The 26,084-nt window shown below is 41.1% G+C and overlaps 1 protein-coding gene across 1 annotated transcript in view; it reads right to left on the minus strand.

Moving 5' to 3' along the window:
- The window catches only part of SDCCAG8 (serologically defined colon cancer antigen 8), a 206,094-nt gene that overhangs the window by 43,885 nt on the left and 136,125 nt on the right, over positions 1–26,084 (minus strand). Inside the window, exon 16 of the mRNA XM_011370073.2 lies at positions 23,852–23,983. Within this exon, the coding sequence (XP_011368375.1) occupies positions 23,852–23,983 (132 nt within the window). The remainder of the gene's footprint in view (positions 1–23,851; positions 23,984–26,084) is intronic.

Here is a 26,084-nt window from a genome sequence, read left to right on the forward strand (position 1 = left end):
AGGAAAACAAACAGGGTAAGTGCAGAGAACAGGAATCGTTCAAGGTTTTGAGAGTCTGATGAAAGATCGGATCTAGAACCTTGCCAGGCACAAGGAAGGCATTCCAAAAAGAACTGGATCGGCTTCCCAGAAAAGAAATGCATGCACATGAAATTCTGCATACATTTTCTGAAGATTCGCAGCCCATGTATGGATTTCAGTTTAAGAAGCTCAGTGCAGAGACGGGAGAAATGGTCTATGACGCTGGTGAACCGAGCAGAAGGAGGGTCTGAGAAGTAGGAGGAAACGTGCTACAGCCAGACCGTTATAGGCAGTGGTACGACTGATGGGCAAGAGAACGCAAAAGGGCGGAACGGAGGAGCAGATGGAGGGATCTCGCCGCCGCGGAGGGGCTTCGTCAGGGAAGGCTTCCGACAAGAGGCGAACGCAGAGCCGGAGCCGAGCCTGTTTTCTTTTCTCCTTTCTTTCCTTTTTTTTACTGTTTACATTTCTTTTTACAAAAGTAACACATGCTCGGTGCGGAAAACTCAGAAATTATTAGAAAATGTGAAGGAAGAAAACACACCAACCCCCTTGCCTAGAGACAGCGAATGTATTACATTCTTGTCTTTCTCGTGCCTGTCCCGGGGTGTGTGGTGTGTGGTGTGTGTGTGTGTGTGTGTGTGTGTGTGTGTGTGTGTACATGCATACGGGCACACACAGGTGTGTAACAAGATGAAAAAAATTATTCACTAGAGGTTTGGAAGAAATAATTTGATAATCTGAGAAGAAAGAAGATTCCAGGGGGCACGCTCAAGTTCTGTGGACATTAAATGGAACTCTCTGGCAGTTTTTCAAACTCTGGGTCCTGAGCCACTAGTAGGTCCTAAAATACAAAACATCGACTGCAGAGTCCATAGTGAAGCTAGTATTGTTTCATTAAGCTTCCTCTATGTGTGTGTGTGTGTGTGTGTGTGTGTGTGTGTGTGTGTGTACAAGGTTGCAATGTACAATTTACTTTTGACTTGAGTTCCAGGCTAGTTTGAATGTATGTACATTTGAGGCAAGAGCTGGGGCAGAGTTGGATTAATCTGCATAATAGAGGGTAAGGAATTTGAGCTCCCCATGAGAGAGTCGGAGTAAGTTATGGGGAGAGGAGAAGCCAGAGAGAGAAAAAAGTTCCAGAGTGAAAGTCTCCCTAGAGACTGTTACATTGTTTCTGAGGGATGTACAGCGTAGAGGTTCTCCATCTTCTTATAATGTCACTGGTGAAGCCCATGCTGGTCAGCAGTGCTTTTGTGCGTGCGAAGTCTTCTGGAGAACTCAAAGGGATGCTCAGTTCCACATACGAGTGGGCTCTGGGGAAAATGTGAGTCTACATGTGTGGGACACAGAAGTTGGAGTGTGAAGAAGATAAAATATTCTGGGTGCATATCTATATCTATATATCTATGCTTTACAAAAAAATGGAAGTGTATAATATATACTAGTTTTATCCTATTACCCTTAGATATATACTTTGAACATCCATCATATCAATAAACATTTTTCTTCCAACAAGTGATTTTATTAGAATTTTAGAATTCCATTGTAGGGAATTTATGTAACTTGTTTACGTAACTAATCTCTCAATGTTGGATATTTTGATTAATATTTTGAGTTGATTATTTGCAATGTTCTTCTCTTAGAAATAATCTTACTGCTTGAAGTCATAATAAGGAGCAGAATGGGCCAAAGAGAAGTAACACTGTACTTACTACACTGTTTTATTATCTATTTAGGCTCCGGTGGAAGGGAGGACTCTTACTAGTTAGTACCAAGGACAGTGCTAGGCGTATGGTAAGTGCACTGTGGGTGGTGGGGTGGGGGCAGCCTTGCTAGGAGGTGGGGTGGGGAGGGGGCCACCCACTGGTGATGTTCAACAGACTTAACTCAATCGCAATCTCTCTTCTGATACAATTCTTGATAATCATTTTTTAGGATTTAAAATACTTATTGTAAAAACTACAAATCTAGTTTAAACGGTCATAAAAATAAATGATACTTAAATTTGAAAATAAAAATGGAGACTTGCTTTAGGGAAAACCTAAACCGAACAAAGATATGACCAACAAATACCCTTTTAAAACCACTGGCTTTTACGGTACTTTGCAGGTTCATTCCCAGAGATATAAAAAATATCACTGGGATTTAGATCAAAGAAACAGGTACTAACAGTAGTGGGGGGGGGGGAAATGAACCTCATTTCTCATATCCCATCAATTGCTAACCAGATCTACCTACTCAACAGTTCTCCAGTCCATCTCCTCTTCATCTCTGTTAAGCACTCAGCATTTCAGATCTAGTTTCCCTGTCTGGCTCCCTTCAAATCCATCCTTCACGCCGCCACCAGAGCGAGCTATCTGAAATGCAAACCTGCTATTGAGTCCTGCTCAAATCCTTCTTCGGCTCTCTGGTCTCTACAGGGCAGAGCTTCTGTGGGTCTCCGCTGTGTCCCTGCTTCCCACCCTCCCCGCTCTGGGCCGGCCATCGTGTGCCCACACTTCCCTTTCCAGAGCTTTCTTCCAGTTCTCCCCTCTGCCCAGCACGCAGCCTTGCAGAGCCTCTAAAGTTAAGTTCTGGCACCCCTTTCTCCCAAAAGCTCCCCCCATGTTTCCCAGGCTGGATGTGACTCTCATCAGCGACCCGGAGCTGCTACATGTGTCTGTGTCTCAAACTCTTTACCACATGGGACTCTATATCTTCTCCATCCATGGCCCGCGGTGCCCATCATGTAATAGAGATTCAGTCACTTTTGTCTGTTTGTTTGTTTTTGAATGGATCAAACTGTACTGTAGCTTAAAAGCGTTGAAAATAATTAATAAAGCCAGGTGAGCTCAAATCCCGATGGCTCGGTAGAAAGAACTGAAGACGTATGGAATCAGCAAATATTAATCCTAACCATTAGCTAACAGCTTTTAAATCAAAAACAATTTCAGTTCCTAGAGAATTATTCATGAATTCAACATAGCTTTATCTGCTGGGATGTCTGAGACTGAAGACACACGGTTCACACTGAGGACTTCAGTCTAATAAGAGAGAAAGACATAAAATGCCATGAATACAGCGCTCCAAGTGCTAAAAATAGGAACATTTACAATAGGACAAGAAGAGGCGACTAACTGGAACATGGGGCTCTAGAGCTCAAATCTTCTGTTAGCCCCACCTCCACCCATCTCCCCCAATCCTACCCAGAAGGCAGTTCTCCTGTGAGCTATCCAGAGGTCAGGCCCAAACACATCTCCTTGGGGGCATTTACTCTCCACCCTGAAGGAGGGAGATTGAGACGCCCAGGACGGGAGTGAGGACCTGTGGGCAAAGGGCCACGCGGGCTGCCTGGCTTCCCCGTCCGCCGTCTCTCAGGCCTCCCTGCTCTCGGCAAAAAGCCGAAAGGCGTCCAGGAGTCTGTGAGCCAGGCAGGCCCAGCAGCAGCTCACCATGCAGGGAACCCAGTGGCATCATGCAAAATAAGAAATATGAAATGCAACACTAACACTGTGTCTTACGGGCCATGTGGAAAAACGGGAGCACTTCCAGACACAGGTCACAAAAGTGAGTATTTTAAAGTGGGAGAGATAGAGAAATAAATTTGTTTTGAACGAGAAATTATTTCTTTTCCAAGGGCTGTTCTGCCTGGTCACGTGAAAGAAGAAAAGTTATTTCCCAGCCTCAATTCCATACGACCGCCTTTACCTACATTATAGAAGAAATCACCAGCATTATGTGAAATGTCAAATGGAGCTGATTAAAAAAAAAAACCTCTTACAAAATTTGCAACTTAACCATAATTCTTTAATATTATTAGGCCACTGGGGAAACTGAAAGCTTGGAAAATATATAACTCATTCCAAATATACAACTCACTCCAAATGACCGTCATAAAATCTGTAAAGTCAAAGTCATTTGTGTAAGCCCTAACGACCTTCAGCAGCAGCTCTGTTCAACTTGACCTACGAACCTTGCAAGGTAAGGACCAGCTAATAACACAGTGAGTGAACAGCCTGAGTAGAGCGAGGCGTGAGATCAAAGCATATTTGACAGCTGTGATTAATATTTATTGAGCCCTCATTGGATGTACATCATTATACACTAAAACTTCCGTTTTATGTTACTTAATGATAGTAATTAGACATATATATCGAATGGTTTTTCCAAAGGTGAAGATATAGAGAGGTTATAAAATATTTTTAAAAGTTGTACATACACATCGAATTCCATTTGATCTCATTACTTTTTCTTTTCTACAGTTTTGAGAAATTTAAAAAGATGAGGCAGAAAATAAAAAGGTTGTATATTCACTTATGAAGTGCTAGGCACTGTGCTACATGCTAGAGAAACAAAGGGGACGAAGCTGTGGCTTCTGTTCTTAGGGACTTCGCAGGCTAAGGAGCCGCGCGTTCGTGGAGTGATTACGATGCCCCTGTGTGCTTGATTAGAGAGTTGTTTGGACAAAGCATTTGCTGAGAGTGGAGTTAAAGAAGGCTTCACTGAAGAGATGACAGCTGACTTAGCTCTTGAAATAAGAGGTCTCTTGGCAGAGAAGGGAAAGGCATTCCAGGCTTCTGGAAAGCACAGGCAAGAGGGTCTGCATTGAGAATTCTCAAAGGCAAGGGTATCTTTTCATTTTATTTTATTTTATTTTATTTTATTTTATTTTATTTTATTTTATTTTATTTTATTTTATTTATTTGGGGGGCATAATTATGCCTTGTTTTTAAATTAAATTTATTGAGGAGACATTGGTTAATAAAATTAGGTAGGTTTCAAATGTACAATTCAATAATATACCATCTGTACATTGCATTGTGTGTTCACCACCCAAAGTCATCTTTTTAATCCCTAAACCTAACACAGGTCCTGGTTACCTAGTTGGCTGGTACTCAGTAAATATCTGAACGGTGTATGTATCAACAGTGAATGAACCAATGAATAAATTAATAAAGACCCATCTTCTTTCTCTATACATTCCAAAATGATTCTAGATCTCTGGGAAAGAGGAAGACTGTAACAACAAAACATCCCTTCTGAGAGCCCATGAACTGAGGAAAAAAATAGATGCTTACTCTTCTTGCTCATCACAGCCTGACTGGTGGTGAGAGAAGAAACCAAGTCCTCCAGGCCTTGTTCCTCCCTCAATCCATTCCCCGGATTAATCACATGTCAAGTCTGACCCAGAGGTGGCAGAGTCCCATGGCTGGCGGGCGGGTGTGGGCGGCAGCTACAGCCATGAGCGGCCCTCCCTGCCTGTGAGTTAGAAAGCACGGACTTGGGAATCATGTCACACGCCAGGGCATAAAGGAAATAAAGCAAAAAATCAAACCAGGGGTGGAACTGGAGGGATGAAGGCATGAAAGAGGACCATGCGGGTCCTCCATGACGCGCCCCCACGGGTCATTTCCACACTCAGAGTGGCGATGTGTCTCCAAAAACATCTCTGCAGGGTAGTTTGTGGCCTTCACGCCACAATCTTCATAACCTTAGTGCGAGATTTTAAATTTTAAAATTTTTTAGTTATATTGTTTTAACTAAAGGCAACTTAAGCTTTAAAATGATTACTAATTTCTAAGACTTATCAAGGCTTTTAATCTAGTAACATGCATTCTGACTCCCAAAGAGTGCACGGTTTCTACAATACGTCCCCAGACTAAAACGTCCAGCATTGCTTTTCTCAAAGACCATTTGGTAGCACAGAGTGTCCACAGAACACACACGCAAAACCACTGCCTACCCACTTTGGGCCACAGCAAATGCGGCAAGAGAGAGAAGAGACGGTTACATAGCGCATGTGTTTGGTAAAGCAGCTGTGTGCTATAATCATCATCTTGATAAATACTATGACCTACTTAAGAGAAGAAAATGGAATTGATGCTCAGACCAAAAAAAAAAAAGAAGAAAAAGAAAAATGGAAGAATTATAATCGCCCAATTTAGAAGGAGGATATTTGTTCATTTCTTGTTGATTTGTTCATTCATTGTCTCGGAAGGAGACTTACAGGCTTCATAGTGCCCTTTAAAACCCAGGCATGGGTCCTTAATCCAGGGATTTATCTAAACCCATTTTGAAATTATTTGCATTTTTAGCAATTTTAAGACAGCGATCCTTCCAGAACTTTATGCAAGGAGTAGATCAGCTCCCTAAATAAATAAAGCAGGGCTGCAGTTCCAAGCATCCCCAGCTGAATAGCTGGTCATCTGAAAATCTGCATATGAGGGGTGATTCTTTAAGCTGAAAGGTGGCCACGGCTTTGACTGCCAAGCGGCCGAAGAATGTGCCACTGGCCCCGCTTTGGACTGGAGTGAGGCTGACTTCCTCATCCAGGGAAGAGGAAGCAAAAACGGAACAAAGAAGTTCCCTTTCTTCTGCCTCCAGGTTGATCCCTCCCTGGTGTAAAGGGAAAAATCGTGCATGGCAAACACGATGCAGGTTCTTTTTATAAAACTGGTTAGTATATTGTCCACCTTCGTCTGTCTGACTCCGGTAGTTCCTGACCATCTAGTGGACCATCTCTTTCCTTTTCTCTCTGTTACGTGTACTGAGTGTCCAGGGTACACTCAATACTTATAGCCACCGACTGCTACTCTCCAGTACGACTGGGCCCAGCTGCTGCCACCAGCTGTGTCACGCTACCCAAAGCCAACTGCGTTTCTCCCCAAACCTGGTTATGCTGCTCACATAAGCATAATTAACTTTTAGCAAACTCAGAAATATGATTGTTAAAAAAAGAGTTTGCGGATTCTATAAAAACGATGTAGAATAATTTAGAAAGAGTGAACGAAGTTGAGTTTGCTAAAAAGTCTGTCAAGTTAGGTGTGCATGAAACAACTGGGAAAGCCTGGGTGGAGGAAGGTAATTAGAACTGTGAATTCTGCAGGGAGGCTACATCCCAGGGGTCTTTATGTCTTTCGGAGGAGCCAAAGATGCAGTCTGCGCGTGGTTGATCCAGAAAAAATGATGTGGCACTCCAAAGCGGGTGCCCACACCCGAAAATGTCTTGGCCCAATGTAATCCTTGCTAGAGTTTCCTGACCTTTCAATCAACCATCCAACTTCTTCTGGTCTAGAGCTTCTGGGATAAGACGACTTCTGCTAAACATCTAATTATTTATCTGCACTTAACATTTCCCCTTTGATTATTAGTACTGGCCACCTCCTTCCTTCTGGGAACAGAAGAATTATTGAGTGGGTGCAACAGAAAACTCTAGACCAGAAGTCGGAACGCCTCGCTTCTAGTCGTTACCTGAACCATAGCCTCGGGAGTCGCCTCATCTCTTTGGGCCTCGGTTTCTGCACCAATAAAGTGTCTGTGTCGGGGATAAGGATGGAGGGTAAGGAGTAAATGACAAGAGAGGGAGTTGGACTATATAATCTTTCAAATCTCTTCTGATTCTTTGAAATGCCATTCTGTGCAATTCAACTCACAGAAGACAGGTGGGGTTCCTAAAAGCATTTCTTAATCGTTATTTGGAATATAAAATACAAATATTTGGAAAAAATAGAAATTTATTGTTAATGTTGAGAATAAGCAAGTTTACTTGAAAAAATTAAAATTATTTAGAAATTTTAATTACAAAGAAGAAAATATGTAAAATGATTAAAATAAGATTTAAGCTACCAACGTAAAATTGATCATTGATACCCTTATAATTTGAAAACAGAAAAGAAGTCTGCGAGATGTTACATCTCAAATGTTTGCGCTTTCCATAATAATAAAAAAACTCTTGTAAGATACTATTCTTATTGATTTACAGTTCCAGAGTAGATTACAAAGCTTACAAAGCTATAGTTCTGGGAATAGTGTGTCATATAAAATTGTTTAAATAATTTCCAGTATTAATTTTACAAATACAAAACTACAATCACCGATCGAAGAAAATAAATACTCAAAGAAACATGCTCCCTTCTTTAAAATCTTTAGCTCTTCAACGGAACTAAAATGAAAAATTAAGCTCAAGGCTCAATTTAAGTCACAACCGAATTTCTTTAACAGCAATGAGGCTTGACAAAAACAGGCTTCTAGATAAAAAGAAAATTTTAGAGAGCACTGCCTAACATAGTGTTTTGATATTTCTTTCATTTTAATTATTAGAATGGTGCCTGGATTACTCTGTGCCGCAAAAATTACACAACTAGACTCATACACAAAGGTAAGAGATTTAAATCTAAGTACACACCATCCTTTAAAACAACCATTTGCCATTTGCGAGTGGGAAAAGTTAGCAGTGTAGCATTCAGTTTATATGCTGCCTTAGCGTCGATATCAATTTCAAGTTTTCTTTTATGATTCAGCTATTCCAAGAGTCTGAAAATATTTCATTAAAAATTAATGTGTTACCCACACAAACGGCAAATATTGAAAAATAAGAATATAAATAAAAAATAATAAAAATAGTAAGTCTACTAACACTGAAGAGGAAGGAAGACAGGAGCGGGAGGAGAGCATGTGAACGGGAGAGAGAGTTTAAACATCCGGTTTCTATTCTGGACCATTTATAGAAACAGACAGACACAGCAAGCGGAAGCCAAATATATTCTCGGGCTCTGACAGGATTTGTTTTCTATCTTGTCATTATTTTTACTATATCCTCCCTAATAATATTTCTCTAGTGTTCTAGCTTTCCTGATGGACAATACCAATCTCATTAAGAGTGTACAAATGAGCATCATGGGGGACTCGGGCACACCCACGGGGTCTGGCTGCCGCATGAGCCTCTTCGCTGGGGGTTTGATGCTTTCCCAGGGACCCTACAACACAAAGGCTCACGGCCATGGCAACTTCACCCCCACCCCCATTCTCAAACTCCTTTGAATGTATTTCTTAAGATCCAACACACAATCCCTGGCAGAGCAGTAAGTACCTGGTCTACTACACAAAGGTGAAGACGAATGCACGGTGCCTGTTTCGCTAAGGCTGGCACAAAGACGACAAACTCACTCGACGTGCAGCCCCTTTGTTCTTTTCCTAAGAGTGAGTCCATGTCAAATAGCAAGCAATACCCACCTTACTCCACCTCGACCCTTTCAATTTAAACACCATTGACAGGAAGTCACGTTGTGTATTAAACACGCAGCCACGGAGACACTCTCGTCTCTACATCAAAATAAAACACAATAGAGTTCCCCTACACCCAAGATAATGAGGGAACTATTTTGAAAATATGAAAGATTTGTTTATGCAGACTATAAAAACATCTCTTTGCATCAAAATAAGTGTCCCGCTTTATCGCACACTGATTATTTTCTATAGAATTTAAATTGTACATGAAATTATAATTGTGTCTTGTTTAATGTAAATTGATTGTCTCAATTATTGGGAAAGGATTTGAATTTTAATGGACTATTTTGCTGGAGATGTGCCAAGCAAATCAGCAAAAACTCTAATAGCTCTAACTGTGGAGGTGCAAAGCCAAACACTGACATGAATCGGGAAGGACTGGGTGATTGTCAGAACTGATTCTCAAGTGGCCCAGAACAGTTAGTAAGTTTTTCTCCGTGAATAAGAAATCGGCCATTAACTTGCAGTGTTGGAAGATTCTGTGACAGTGAGGCTGTAATTTGGTTTCTCTCTCTGAAAAATGGTAAGATCCACATACTAGTAGAAAGGACTTTTGTGGCTTTTTAAAATGTTCTTTCTACAGATTAGGTTATCTGTGAAAATGAGGGCTTTACCTTGAAGGTAGAACTGACATAAAATCGAGCACACTGTGTCACACACTTGAATGTGCCACTTGAATGTCTGAGGGACGGCCACCCCACGAAGCTGGCTGCAGACACTCCCAGTATGCCCCGTAGTTACTGCTTGCCATATCTCCTTTATATGAATCCTGTGCCTAAGAAGTCAAACGAATCTCCTCTGTATTTCCATACACGCCTAGAGCAGACCTCAGCCGTTTTGCTGCCCAGATGGTTGCAATATTTTTATAGATAAATTACAACCAGTGATGCCGGAGGTATAGATACACATCTGCCTGAAACTGTCAGCCTTCTAAGATCTTTTTCTCAAACCCTCAGCCTTCAGAAGCACTGTCGATATAGGTGTAAAAATCACCCCTGGGTATAACATGATGAAGTATTTACTACACAGCCAAATTTATACCTCAGCTAAAAACCATCATGAATTTAACTGCTATCTACTTGAGATATTTTAGGAATTGAAAAGACAAGGTTTTATTCATTTCAATTCCGAGCCAGCCTCCTTTGCAATGGAAAACTGGCAGTATTAATCTAGACATACATACAGATGTTATAGACATAACATAATTTAAGATTTGGGCCAGTGAATAAAAATTTCTTCTCCTATGTGTCAAATTTTCCTGAATGAATTTCTGTGGTGCTAAAAAAATCAAACAGATTATAAGGCATTTCTTTCTATAACAAAGTTGAAACGGGCCATAAATTATGGCCAACAATAGTTTTGATGGGTTTCTTCCTAAATGCTGATCTGACTTGTATAATACAACCTCGATGTTAAGATAGTTCAATGTCTACTTGTCCTTTAACATTTTTTCTAAGAACCCAGAGCTTCCCGGCAACTGGATAGTTGATAAAAAATCCATGTTTCACAACTAGTGTCAGATTTTAGATAATACAGCCTAACAGTGTGAATTCTAAGAAAGTGCCACACCTAAGGCACAGCACTGCACTGTACGAGACTATGAAATCTGGCCACACGTGGATATCCAGAAATGAAGAGCCAAAGCAAAGCTACAGAACCACGGAGAAAGAAAGAAAAGTAATGCAAAGACGAGGGGAGAACCAGACAAAGGAGGAGAAGATGAAGAAGTAGCCGAGAAGTCGCACTGGCTGATCAGAAGACAATTCAGCACGAACAGCACATTTGGCATCTTAATACCCATGCTCCCTCCCGCCCCCCACATTTGCAGAAGACGGGCTGAGCTTCAGTTAGCAGTCACAGTCAGCAATGCATCAGCTAGATGGATGCCTACTTTCTCCTAACGACACATTTGCCTAGCATATAAACATTACAATTTGCATTTGGTGGAGAAGAGCGACTCAAAACCCACTTTAATGCTTGCTTTGCTGTACTGCTATAAAACGCCTTTGAAATACCTGCTCTTTAAAACTGCAGCTTATTTTCCATGGATGATAAGGGGAAAACGGTTCTGCTCCTGCACATACACGCACGAAATACTTCATGGGTAATAGCCATTTTTAAAATTAATTAATTTCTAGAAAACGAAAGCCCACAAAATATCACTCTATATCGCAAAGATATTACCATAAAACCAAATGTTCTCTCTCATCTGCTAAACCACCATCACCAGCAGTCCGCATGTTACACCAGCGAGAACAACTCACGCCATCGCTTTCCCTCCATAAACACAGGCGTTCGACTGCACAAAGGAAAAACGCTTTCAAAAAGGACCAAAGGTGAAGTAATCACCTCCAAAGTTATTTTGTTCAAAATTACCAAAGAAATGTCAAAAACAACATGGAATCCCTCAAAAGAGTTAACTCGTTTTGTTCCATCGAGTCTGATTTCATCCTTTGTGCAACGTCAAAGAGCTACAAGAACACGCCAGAGCGTCCCGCCCACGGGAATGCACCCCGGCTCTGGCCCAGGGGTCCTGCCCGCTGGGCTGAGAAGGCAGGCAGCTCCCCCGACCTGGCCACCGGCTCCCCCACATCGGCCTCGGGATGAGACCCACAAACGGGGCCCAACGCTGAGTGTTTCTGGAGAGAAAAGTGAGGTTTTTTTTCTCCTATGAGCAGAGCTTATTTAAAGGAAGGCGGGCTAGTCTATGTTTTCTTTTTCCTCCGGTTTATTTTTGTTTAATGATGATATACTATTCAGTTTGAATTGCAACATAAAAGGAGTTTATTATTTTAGGTAACAAAAACATACATTGTTTCTCATGTGCCAGGGCGGCTCTAAGCTCATTTCAGACCCAGTAAGAACTGTTCTCCCCTTTCTACAGACGAGAAGACTGTCACCAAGAGGCGACGTCACCTGCACAAGGTCCACAGCCCATTCAGGGGTGAAGCTGGGATTGGAACCCAAGCAGAAGGCCCCAGAAGCTGCAATGTAATTAGCCTCTAAGCATCATATCCTCTGTTAGTAATTAATTTTTAAAAAACCTCATTTAGTCTTGGCGTAACCTGGAGAGGTGTCTAAGGCACATTAGCTTGAAAAGTCCCTGGTAGAGCATTTGACTCTTAGATGCCATCCCATCACTGCCAAGGTGGCCTGGGAAGCTCTGCTGGGGAGCTCTGTGGTCTGGGACTCTGGGGACCTACAGCCCGGGCCCACTTGGATGCTGGCTCAGTGAGGCAGCTCAGGGCGCCACAGTGCACTGGCCAGAGTGTGGGCTCCAGCCTCAGGCCACTGCGCTTCCCTAACCGTCAATGCTAAGTCACCACGGGCAAGTCACATAATTTCAGAGCCTCGGTTTCCCCTCTAAAAATTAGGAGACAAGAATATCGTCTCAATAGAATTGACCTAATGGTTAAATTTACTATAGCCTCTCTGCCTTAGCTTTTTCGTTGACAAACTGCAGTCTTGGGTTAAAGGTCACGAAGTCCCTAACAAATACTGTGATTCCACAATGCTGTGGCCGCAAGGCCGCTGATTATAAAAATAATACTGTACTATGTTTTCCCCAAAATGTTCACACCTATAATGTGATTTGACCTTCATAACTATTTTGCTTGGTATTTAACTCCCATTTTATGGATAAGGAAGCTGAGGCTGAGTTTACTAGGCCTGTCCACAAGCATGTGAGCAGGTGACGGGGTTGGCCCACAAGCCCTGAGCTTTTGCTCCCTATCTAGCGTTCGTTCCTTATTATAATTTCCTATGTTTCCAGAGAGGACTTTCCTGCTTGAAAAGCTTACAGTATAAATGGAGCAAGTGAAAGAATATGAAAAATAGAAATAAATACTAATTATTGCAAGATCCTGGAGAGAATGGGGTAGCTTTCTCTGGTCAGCGTGTCAGGCAGCTCGTAGGCACACCCAGAGAGTGACACACCCAGGCCTGCTTGGAAAGGTAAAGAAGCCAAGGTGGAGATTCCAGGAAGAAAATGAGAGATATTTAAGCAAAGAGACACATTTGCAAGAATACTCATAATCGATGGCTCCGGAAGGAAAGAGAAGCAAAACAGTAGAGAGGATGGGGTTTGCACATAACGAAGACCCTCGAAAGCAGGGTCCTCAACCCCCGGGCGTGGACCAATACCAGCCTGTGGCCTGTGAGGAACCGGGCCGCACAGCAGGTGAGCAGTGGGGTGAGCGAAGCTTCGTCTGTATCTGCAGCCGCTCCCCAGCGCTGGCATCACCGCCTCAGCTCCACCTCAGAGCATCAGGCATTAGATTCTCACAGGACCATCGGTCCCCGGTGCTGAAAAGGTTGGGGACCGCTGCTCTAAAGAGCCCCCTTCACGCTGGCATTACTAACTGTGATTATCCGCGAGAGGGGTCAGATTCTCAGTGCCATCCTCGCCGGGCCTCAACCCCTCGCTATGGCTGTTGAGCTCACTGATTCCACAGTGGCCCTCTTGGTTCTGCCACCTGAGGCTCATGGCAACACCTCAAGTCGTGGGCTCCTGCTGCCACTTGGAATCCAATGATATGGCAACCTCTGTAGAGTTTAGGATATGGCTTCTGAAGCAGGTACAAAAAGAACTAGTTAATTTAATCTGAGTACAGGGAAATGTCTCCCACGGGGAAAATTCTGGACCCATGGAGATGTGAGATGGAAGCTGGGCAGGTCGATTCCCTTTCCTTCAGTCCCTCCCTCCCGTGAGCTCCTTGGAGGCACAGTTTCTCTGCACGAGCCACCTAGAAACACCTGTGGGGCTGTCTCTGTGGCTCATCCTGGAGCAGCTGCCCGGATGGTGACGCGTGGCCTTACACCGTCTTCCGTTCTGCCATGCCTCGCCTTCTTTCCCTTGCTCTCAACACCCTGGGATTGCAGCCGAAATAAACATTAGCATTTAATCCTTGCTCAAGTCCCAAGACAGCAGAAATGAAGGAACTGGCAAAATCTTCATCGAAATCACCCACTTGGTTAGTGAATATGTCTAAAAACAGGTATAGAAAGATATACCCCAGAGGAACAAATCCTAGAAAGGGAAGTAGTCTGACAATGCAAGCAAAATGACCAGCGAAAAAGTCAGCAACTCAGAAATCGGAAACAAACTTGAAGTTAAAGACGGGAAATAATAAGCAGGCCACTCTGAAACCAGCAGGAGACCAATGTTGCGGCGCTTAAAAGTCGAAAACCACAGAGAGGCCTCCTCTTGCTTCAACCCTCCAGAGGCTCTCTTGTCAGGCTCAGAGTACATTTCAAACACTCTCACACGATTCAAGAGAAAGACTCTTTGAGATCTAACTTCCGAAGACAGTTCTACCTCCTCTCAGGATGTAGGGAGCCATGAAAGACCATTACTCTCAAACTCACAAAGAGAAAAAAGTCAAATAATCAACAAGACCATAATTTTCCTTGAGCCAGACAGAGAGCTGAGGTTGGAAGACAAGCGGGTGAACTAAGTTCCCAAAGATGACACGTAGCTCTGAGGAGAGACGGAAGCACCTGCGCCGAGCATGGGAGGGAAAAATGGCCACTAACAAAGTAGGTAAGAAGAAAGCAGGCGTTTTTAATGGATTCTGGAGCGTGGGCCAGTCTGACACTCTAGGGTCCCTGAGTGCCTCAGAAACAAGAAGATGGGAGGAATTTTCTTTCTTAATTCATTCCTAAGCACTTTCCACAGACTTCCTTCCAATGGACACTCCAGAGAGAGGCTTGGGGGCAGGAGAGGACACCTGAGAGCTCCCCGCCCCAGCCTGTCAGGCGGGGCCCACGAAACCCCACCTGTTTATTAGACTGTTTTTCAACCATCTGGAGGAGCGAGAAACCTTTTCAGGAAAAGGCTTCCCCTCTGGGGAAGGTCAGAAGCAAAAGCCACCTTCCCGAGCATGATGGGGGGAAACCTCTTGCCCCTGGCTCTAGGAGCAGGTGGACTTTCATGGAGGGAGGGACAGAAGCAAATCCATCAGCGGTGTGACGGTAAAAGTTTGAAAACCAGCTCTCTGGGAAAAAAGAGGTCCTGATTCATAGTGTCTGCCACTTTGTGTGTGTGTGTGTGTGTGTGTGTGTGTGTGTGTGTGTTGGAAATAGTTCTTCTATGGGCAACGTAAAACTAGCAACGTGATGTCAAATGGTCACACATTTCTAAAGATTTAATAATCGGCTCCAGAACACAATTGCACCTGACCCCGAGGAAGCAGCAGGAAACCCACCCCCAACATGAGCCGTGAAGAGTCAAGTGGAAAGGCTACAAATAAAAACATCGCAGCATCGGAAAGAAAGAATTTCCTTGATGGGCCCATCAGCAGAATGAATTCAGTGGAGGGGAGAAAACTCGAGATTTAAAGCTTGGCCAAGAAAAATGATCCGAACCAAAACACAAAGGAGAAAGTTGTTGGAGTGGGGAGTGCGGACCGAGGGAGAGAAGGGACTAGGGCAGTGCAGCTGTGGGACATCGAACCATCTAACCGGTATGTAACCGGAGTCTCAGGCGGAGAGAGAGCAAGCGAACGGGAAGACCCAGCTCCTGCTCATCGTCTCATCCACTGTCGTATCCCTATGTATTTTAAAGCCACAGTGTTGCTTTTGAATAGACCATAGTCTCCTTGACTCCCAGGACCTTCGAACGTGTATTCCTCTTTCTCTGTGAAGATTATTTTTGCTTCCCTTCAGGATTCAATTAGGTATTATTCTCCTAGGGAACTGCACCCTGTACCCCCCAGCCCCCCGAGCACCCCGGGCTTACTTTTACTCCAGCATATTTCTCACCTGTGATTACTGCGCGTCCACCCTCCACTTTACTCAACGCTAATGAAAGTTAATACACATAGGCATCCATGAATAAGCTACAAGATACAAAGCAGAGCACAAGCTAGGCAGTCTGGCATAGATTTTCATATTTAATATGCAATGTTTAAAATTATAGAGTCTAAAGCAAAACAACAAACACGACTTCAGAAATGAAAAACAAACCCTGTTTAACTTAAAAGCACTGAATTACAACTTAAATTGTAAGGGTCAGGATCATGAAAATGCTAATCACAAGTCCTCGATCTACTTAAAACATTAAATCAGAGAGAGAAATTTGGCTGTAAAGAGTGAAATGACTCAAAGAAGTTTAGATTGGATATATGGAAGAATTTTTAAAGGGATTTTAAACATGGAAATACACATTTCTGTTCTCTAACAGAAGAACAGAAATTGACCCGTTCTGTCTTTTTAGCAAAAGCTCTGTCCAAAGAGACATGTTCAATGCCCTTAGCCTGTTGTGGCTGTCCACGCAATCCTGACATTGGTTTAGCAGTTATTGTTAATTGAATTTTTTTTCTCATCCAGACTTAATTGTGGAAAAATAAAAAATAACAAAGATTAAAAAACATTAAAACTATCTGGTTCTAGATGGTTTGTCAGAATTTTTGCTTCCAAAAACATATTAGCCATTTCCTAGTATCTTATGTTCTTAGGTTATTATTTTATTTTTAATTTTTTTTTTTTTAATTTAAGTGCTATAACATTTTCCCTCCCAGGAATGGAAGTTAAAAATCTGTTAGCCATTTTTTTGTACTGTCTCTAAAAGAAAAAACCTAATAGGTGAAGTTATAGTTGAGAATTAAAAAGCATGCTCCTCACTCCCAACTATGCTGAAAATATGATTTTTCTAAACAACTAGGTAAATATATCTCTCTTGAAATTCTATTTGTGGCTCATATTGAAAGCGTTCACCATTGAATAAAGAACACACACACACACACACACACACACACACACACTCACATATTCACAATACTTAAAAAACATCACAGGCATATCCCATGTAGGGGCCAAAATGCTACTTGATAAATCAGTCGTTGAAAATTCAGGAGGCGTTTTCCCTTAGAAATAACATTATGTAAACATGATATTTTGTTCCACAGACGATCTCACAAGTGCCGATTTATCCCAGAAGGTAAATAAACTACCAAGCAGAATGGAAGCCTCTGAAGTTCAAGTTGCACCCCTGGAGTCTAGAACAGAGCCCGGCACGTCAGAAGGGCCTGGCAAGTACGTTAAGTGAAGAACACGGAGTGAATAACAGTGAGACGTTTGTTGAACACTAAGTCTGAGCCAGTTACTGTTCTAAAGAATTTCCATGGATTATTTTAGGCAACTGTCACAATCCTACCAGGTAGCATTTTTCAGATTAAAATAATCAATATTCAATCGATAGGTGAATGGAGTCTTCTTCCTTTTCCTGAGTATTGGGTTTGTCTTAGGAAAGAGTGTGAATTATACTGCAATATCTTTGGCATTTTTCTAACTCTCTTTGGTTGAGTATCTTTCCCATTTAATCTCTTCCTAGGTGACAATTATGATAGTGCCTGCCTTCTTCCAACTAGGCTAACTGCACAGGCTGCTTTAAATATGGGATTATCTACTCTCAGATAGAAATACTAACTTCTCCGGGTGGCAGACGTCTTCTGTGAGGGAGACGACGGCAATCTGGTTTCAAGTCTTCCCAATAACATATAATCGAATGTGGCTTCCGGTCCTCACGCTTTGTCAATAATGCAGAGAATAATGGATTTTAAAAAGATTGCTTGTTGGACTAGTGGTTACCAGAGGGTAGGAGATGGGGGAGGAGGGAAGAGGTAGACAGGGTAAAGGAGGTCAAATATAGGAGGGCAGGGGGAGGGTGAAGTGGGTAAAGGGGATTAAATATATGGTAGCTGAAGGAAACTGGACTCTGGATGGTAATCACACAATAGAATATATAGATGTCAAATTATAATGTACACCTGAAAATTATATAATTGTATTAACCAATGTTACTCCAATAAACTTAAAAAAAATAAAAAATAAATAAAAAGATTGCTTGTTAATCCCAACTGGTTTATAATTTTGGTGTGATTTGAGGGAAAGAGTCAAGTTTTCTAAGCTCTTCCTGGTTTTCACAGCTTCAAACTCCTCTGAATAACTGCAGATTGTCCTTAGACTCCTCGGGGGAGGCAGCCTACCTAATCCACACACGTCCATGACCCAGCAAAATGAAAGCTAGTGATAGCCAAGAAAAAATTCCAAAATAAACAAGCTGCAATGAGCTTCTTTCCTAGCAACATAAACTGTTTACCATTTTCTATAGTTTGGTATTTATAAAATAATGGCATATGAATAAAAAATAACAGCGATTTTGTTAACTGACTTTTGATAGTGTTGTCACTTACTTAAAAACAGATTTCCAAGCAACAACCTCACCAAAGGAATGCCTCTCTAAAGCAAATAGCTGCTATTGTGGGAGATGACAGGTGGGGATTATACATGTATTTGCTTTAGCAAAAGAGATGCAGATGATTCACATCTAAATTACAATCCATATAGGACTTGAAACATAATTACTAAGAAACCGATACACTGCTGATGTAAATATGTGATAATGCACTGTGGGAGGTTAACAAAACAACTCACAACAAACAAAATTAATTATCATGAAGCTAAATTAAGAGCAATTTATAACTAAAAGAAAGAACAGCGGCATTCAAAAACCAAGATGACCTCAGTAGGACACTGATAATGCAGTAATAACTAGATGTCCTTCCCCCAAGTCATCGGAAGTCAAATTATCAGAGTTTGTGCAGATTCTCCTGAGCTCTGCAAGGTATGAAGGCAGCCAGTGGAATATCACATTCTCAATATCCTGCTGAAGGACATTCTGGTTGCTTCCAAGTTTTGGCAATTATGAATAGAGTCACTATAGACATCCATGTGTAGGTTTTGGGTGGACAAATGTTTTTAACTCTTTTGGGTAAATACCAAAGAGTATGATTGTTGGGTCGTATGTTTAGTTTTGTAATAAATCTCCAAACTGTCTTCCAAAGCAACTATACCATTTTGCATTCCCACCAGCAATGAATGAGATTATTATGCTTTTGGTGTTGTACCTAAAAAGTCATCATCGCCAAACCAAGGTCACCTAGGTTATCTCCTAGAAGTTTTATAGTTTTGTGTTTTATATTTAGGTCTTTGATCCATTTTGAGTTAATTTTTGTGTAAAGTATAAGATCTGTGTCTAGATTTTTTTTTTTTTTGCATGTAGATAGATGTCTAGTTGTTTCAAAACCAGTTGCTGAAAAGACTATCTTTGCTCAATTGTATTGTCTTTGCTCCTTAACCAAGGATCAGTTGACTATATTTACCTGGGTCTATTTCTGGACTCTCTATTCTGTTTCATTGATCTATTTGTCTGTACTTTCTCAAATACCACACTATCTTGATCACTGCAACTGTATAGCAAGTATAGAAGTTGGGTAAGCTCAGTCCTCCAATTTTCTTCTTCATTTATATAGAAATTGTGTTGGTTATTCTGGGTCTTTTGTCTCTCCATATAAACTTTAGAATGAGTTTGTCAATATCTACAAAATAACTTGCTGGGATTTTGATTGGCATTGTCTTTTGATTGGCATTCATCTATAGATGAACTTGGAAAGAATTGACATCTTGACAATACTGAGTCCTCTTATTCATGAACATGGACTATCTCTCCATTTATTCAGTTCTTTGATTTCTTTCATCAGAGTTTTATAGTTTTCCTCATATAGATTTGTACATATTATTTCAGATTTCACTTGTTCATTACTGCTGTATATGAAAGTGATTGACTTTTGTATATTAACCTTAAATTCTGCAAACCTGTTATAATTTTTTATTGCAGGAGGGTAATTTTTAGTTGTTGATTCTTTCAGATTTTTTTATAGCTGTTCATGTCATCTGCGAATGAAGACAGTTTTATGTCTTCCTTCCCAATTTGTATACCTTTCTCTTCTTTATTGCATTAGGTAGAACTTCCAGTATGATGTTTAAAAGTAATAGAAAGAAGGAAAATGCCTGTCATCTTATCTTTGTGGGAAAGCTTCAAATTTATCTTTATTAAGTATGACATTAGCTGTAGGTTTTTTATTTTTTATCATGTTGAGGAAGTTTCTCTCTATTTTTTGTTTACTAAGAGTTTTTATCATAAATGAGTTTTGGATTTTGTCAAATGCTTTTTCTCCATCTATTGACATAATCATGTAATTTTTCTTTTTTAGGTTGTCAATGCGATGGATTACATTAATTGATTTTCGAATACTGAACCAGCCTTGGATACCTGGGATAAATCCTAGTTGATCAAGGTGTACAATTCTTTTTAAATATTGTTGAACTCTATTTGCCAGTATTTTCTTGATTTGTTTTTAAATGATGAAATAAAGGTTAAGATTTTAGGCTTCTATTTTCAAGAACTTTTCTGAAAATAGTAAATAGTCTTAATTCCCTCAAAATGAAATGTCAAATTAGATAAAAATCAATACTTTATTTCCCACTTTAACTTTTTTTCAAATAATAAAATTTCTATTAGAAAAATATGACTTACAGATTTGGTAAAGATCATTCTGAGGTTAGTTTATAGAAAACTATCAATTTTAAATTCATTATTTGTTTTTTCCCAATTAGCAGGTTCACGTTTTCAGTCAACGGATTTTATGTATATAAGTTAGACAATGCGTAAAAATATAAGAAAAAAAGAAACTGTGTGAAACTGTGTAACTGGCACAACAGCCAGGATTGCTGGGGGGTGGTAACATTGTACTTGATCGCATGAGATTCACGTAAGCACACTCAGTGGGTCGCCCCTGGCTCTAGGGCTTGTCCCCTCTGTATACACTATGGAGCTCCCACACGATTTTTTATTCAAGGGCGGCGGGTGGCGGGGGGGGAATATATGAATCAATACTCCTTTTAAAAACATAACTAACAAAAATGCCATTGCTTTCGTTAACATACATTCCCTGACTGCCTCTGTAGATGCTGGGAATTCCAAACCACCAGTGAGAAAACCTAACTTCCCTGACTTTACAACTTAAATGATTTCGGCAAATCTGAATTTAATACATTCACATCTACTCCAACTTAAAACAAAAAATTCTCTGTTCCAAAATGTCCCTCCCAAAACATCCTCCCACCACCAGTTGGCTGGTCTGTCTCTCTTGCTTTTCACTTTTCCTTGCAGCCAAATCTCATGAAAAAGAGGTTTAAATTTGCTATTTCAGTTTTCAACTCACACTTTTCAATCCACTCTAATATGGCTTCTGTACTTAATCTTCTGCTAATAGTATTTTCGTTATCATAACCAGTGACGTCCATGTCATAAGCCCCATGATTTCTTTTCAGTCTTATTTATTCTCCCAGCAGCAGACGGCCACTTTTCTCTTTCCCGAAGCATTTCCACCCCTCGACATGATGATCACGGGCTCTTCCATTTTCCACTTATTTCTCAGGTTACTTGTCTTGATCCCTTTTGCCAACCTCTACCTTACCTTTAAAAATATGAGTGTTCTTTAGGATTCAGTAAGCTCTTCCTCCTTCTTCCTTTATTTTTTCTCTGAGTGACCTTATTCACTCTCAAGGGTTCAAACATCCTCTACAGGGCTGGTGGAGACTTCCAACTCTAGCCCAGACATTTCTCCTGAGCTTCGTGCCTCACGTCTGCCAGCTTTTTCAACATATCCATTTGTACAATGCATGTGAACATGGCCAGAACTTAATACTTGGTCTCATCCCAAACTCAGACCATCGAAACTATAAGACTACTTCTTTTGAGCGTGCTCTAGTTCCCAATAAGTGACACCGTTATACCTCTGTTGCCCATGTCAGAAATATAGGGCTTATTCTTGATACGCCACTGACAACGTGCAATGAACGAGACTGTGTCCTTGAGCCATACAGAATGGGCTCTGAGCTGAGGCACCGTTTGCCAACTCCCGCTGTCAGAGGCTAATAATTCCTAGCCCGTTGCTGACAGATTCAGTTCAAATGTTATTTTCTCATTGAAACTTTTCCTGGTCAAGATACATCTGCTTATTAAATGTGCTTGCAACACAAAGTATATTTTTTTCCCATAGAACTGATGATCATTACTGTAATTAATTAGATATCTGTGAAATTCTTTTGTCAATATCCATCTTCCCTATAAGGCTGGAAGAAGCTCCATCAGACTGGGAACTATATTTACTTTGCTATTTTCTTCCCAGCATGTGGTGGAGAACATGACACATAGTAGCAATCGGTAAATATTTGTTGAATGAATGATTGATTAATTTGCTATATGACCTTCAGTTGGCAACTATTATCTTTCTAAGCCTTAGTCCGCCATCTGGAAATGGAAATGATAATAATAGCTACTTTCCAGGTTTGTTTCATGGTAAGACAATATGTGTGAGTGCATCTTGTGAACTAACTCTAAAGCAATATATAAATGCAAGAAAAGACGAATTAGAAATGTGCCTTGGTTGCTGAGTACAAGGGCAAATTACAGTCTGAGGATCAAATCTTCTGGCTTGTTTTGTTGGCCCTCTAGCTAAGAATGGTTTTGGCTTTCTTAAAGGATTGTAAAAAACAAAGACAAAAATAAAACAAAGAAGCCAGGTCACTTCTTCTGTGACAGAAACCATGTGTGACCCACAAAGCCTTAAATTTTTTTATTCTCTGGCCTTTTACAGAAAGTCTGCTGACCCCTGACCTGTCTGGGCTTAAGTAAATATTTTAATGAGTGAATAAATGAATGATTATTACTCTGCAAATACACCCACATTTTAGTATTTTGGGGACTGAAAAGCAATGCCATTTTCTGATTTCCTTTCTTCTAGTCAACAGAGCAAATGGTCAAAGTTATATAAAAAGCCTTCCATCACACCCAGGACTCTATGTTTAAAAAAACAGAAGGAGCCTATAAATATTTTCATTTTCTCTCAATTATATCAACAATTGTTTTTGAAACAGAGAAGGCATGGAGATTGGGAAAGGGATGGGGAGCTGGAGGCCAAGAAAACCATCTTCCTAGAAGGCTGACCGCTGTCGTTATGTGTGCCATTACAGGGTGGGGGTCCGAGTCCACCAAAACTAACTCGCTGTATGGTGTAAAACACTGAAATGTTTTTTTTCCTGGGGAATCAATCATTACACAGAAATGACACATTTATAGGAAATAATAAGGGGCTGTGCTTATTACAAAAAAAAAAACACTGCACAAAAAAAGGAAAGGAATTTGGAGTCAAAAGATCAAGATTCAAGTTTGAATTCTATCATGTACTCAATCTGTCCCTTTGAGCAAATCCATTAGTCCTTTTGAACTTGAGTTTCTTCATCTAAAAAAAGAAAGTAAATATCATTGATGCCATTTAGTAGATGGCTATTATGAGCCAGGTGCTTTATATATACTATATTTGATCTTTATATCAAACTGTAAAGTAGATATTATTAGCCACAATATATAGATGAGAAACAGATGTCTAGAGAGGTTAAGTAACTTGCTCAAAGTAACACCACTAGGAAGAACCAGAAGGGTTGGAATCAAATCCTGACTTCAGCAATACTATCAGTACAACCTCTGATTAAGTATTTAAGCTTTGTAGGCCTACTATGTGTTGTCTCTTACAAAAAACAGGTGAGACTCATTTCTAGAAAAGAAGTTTTGAAATTCTCTATATTACGTTATTCACTTACACCTTAAAAGTGGACGGTTTTCCTACAATGTTCTCTAGTAAATCTAATTCCATGCCTTGTAGAGAACAGTAAAGAAGGATGTGCTCTCCTCTCTATGTATTAAAAGGACAGCCTAAATTGAGCAAGCATAAATACATAAAAGTATTAGATTTTGAGCGTGTCCCTTGAGGAGCACAGTAATCACAAATTCTATTTATTCCACAGGTATTCCCATTCTTTTTATGAACAAAACAAATTTAATATATGGCACGTCAGCTGATTATCAAACCTGTATTACCTTTGCTTCATTTGCTCATGTAGTCTCCCATGTTGGACACACTGTTCCTCCAATTCAACATTTCTTTTCTGTAACTTTTTCAGTTTGTCATATGTATACCTTTTTTCTTGACTGAGCTGAGCTATTTCAGATCTAGAGAAGTGAAAACACAGAAATAATAGATGTTAAAGGTTCTTATTACTAGAGCACATTATATAATGTTAATATTCTCTTAAACTCCATATTTAAAAACAACTGTAAATAAAAATATTTTATGTAAAATATTTCAGAAATTGCAAAATGTGTGGTAGAAGGATCAATATTAAAGGCACTTAAGTGGCAGACAGATAAAGGAGTAACAACTTACCCTAATAGAGATGGCTTCTCTAAGGAACAAGACAAAAATGATAATGACCAAATCCCTTTTTAAAAATACTATCAGTTTTCAGTCAATATGTTGGAGTAAGTAAACAATGTGCTCACCTCCTCTCAGGACCACATCAAAATAACAACTAAACTACAGAATAGCCATCATTGGAAGTTGCCTGAAGTCTAGCTCAACAGAAGTCCTATAACTGGCGACACAGAGAAGAGGCCACCTCGAGACTGGTAGGAGGGCGGAGATGCGAAATGGGCAGGTCCCACAACTGTGTGTGAGAGTTAGAAATCAAGAGAAATATCTCTGCTGTGGAGGTCCCCCTGGAAGAGCAAGAGGTCCCAGCTCAACATTGGGCTCCACAGTCCAGGGTTCCAGTGCCAGGAAGAGAAGTCCCCACAATTTCTGGCTGTGAAAATCAGCGGAGATTGTTGCTAAGAAAGACGAAGGGCTCAGGAGTCACAGGTGTTTCACTTAAAGGGCCTGTGCACGGACTCAATCACTGACGGGCTCACGAGCTCTGAGTCCAATACTGGGGCAGCAGCTCGAAAGGTGCAGGGACACACAGGGAGACACTGAGTTGTTGGGGTTCAAGGTGAGGGTTGAAAGGGCGGCTTTCTCTCAGACCAAAGTGATGGCAGAGAGCATTGTTCCTTTGTTGAGTCTTTCACGTGTGGCATGCTGACCCAGGTGGTGCCATATCTGAGTCTCCTTCAACCAGGCTAACACAAATTGTCCCGCACTGGTGAGTCGCTGAGACCCCGCCCTCCCAATGTCTGGGCCCACCTAAGCTGCGTCCATACAAACAGCCTGTCTTGGCTCTTGTTGCGGACTTTCTTAAAATCTCTGACAGGTTCACAAAACCTAAGCAAGCAACATCTGATCTCAGTGTGCCCTATACCTCTTGCTGGACAGCTCCAAACCCAGCACTATTGGCAGCTGGCCTTGGTTTGTAGCCTGACCTTCCAAGGCACTTCCAAGCCCAGCGTAGGTGACAGCCATCTGCAGATTGCCTGATGGCTCATGCCAGGTGGCCCCAGCCAGGGCACAGGCTGCAGCTGAACTTGACCTGCAGCAGAACTCCTCCTTGGAGGCCCCCGAGCTGCATGCCTGTGGCCAGCTATGGTCTGAGCACCAGGAGCACCACCCAGAGTCACATATGAGGATGACAAATCCAAGGGGCAGACAGGGCAGGCACTGGAACCCAGGTAAAGTGAATTCTGTTCTGCAGAGTCAGCTCCTACACCAGTCATGGCCAGTCCTTACAACCAATCAGCCCGAGGGTCAGTTCCTCTCATTAATGACCAAACAGCAATCAAGACTCAACTACAACAGGCGGGCACATAAAATCCATACAAGACACCTGGAGCACCTAGCTCAGGTGACCAGGGAAAACTGTGCATGGGGCCCCACAGCACACCTACCCAGAAGGCCACTCTACTAAGACCAGGAGACATAGCAGCCCTATCTAATACACAGAAATGAACACATAGAGGCAGCCAAAATGGGAAGACAAAGAAACATGTCCTAATGAAAGAACAGAACAAAACTCCAGAAAAAGAACTAAACAAAATGGAGACAAGCAATCTACCAGATGCGAAGTTCAAAACACTGGTTATAAGGATACTCGGTGAACTGAGGGGAAGAGATTATTAACTCAGTGAGAGCTTTAACAAAAAGACAGAAAACATAAAAGTGTAGATAGACAACAAGAAAAAGAACTGGTCAGAAATGAAGACTACAATAACTGAAATGAAGACTACCTTAGGAAGAATCAATAGTAGATTAGATAAAGCAGAGGGCTGAATCAGTGATTTAGAAGATAAGGTAGCAGAAAACAACCAATCAGAACAGCAACAAAAAATAAGAATCCAAAAA

The sequence above is a fragment of the Pteropus vampyrus genome, unplaced genomic scaffold, assembly GCF_000151845.1.
Source record: "Pteropus vampyrus isolate Shadow unplaced genomic scaffold, Pvam_2.0 Scaffold159, whole genome shotgun sequence".
Lineage (NCBI taxonomy): Eukaryota > Metazoa > Chordata > Mammalia > Chiroptera > Pteropodidae > Pteropus > Pteropus vampyrus.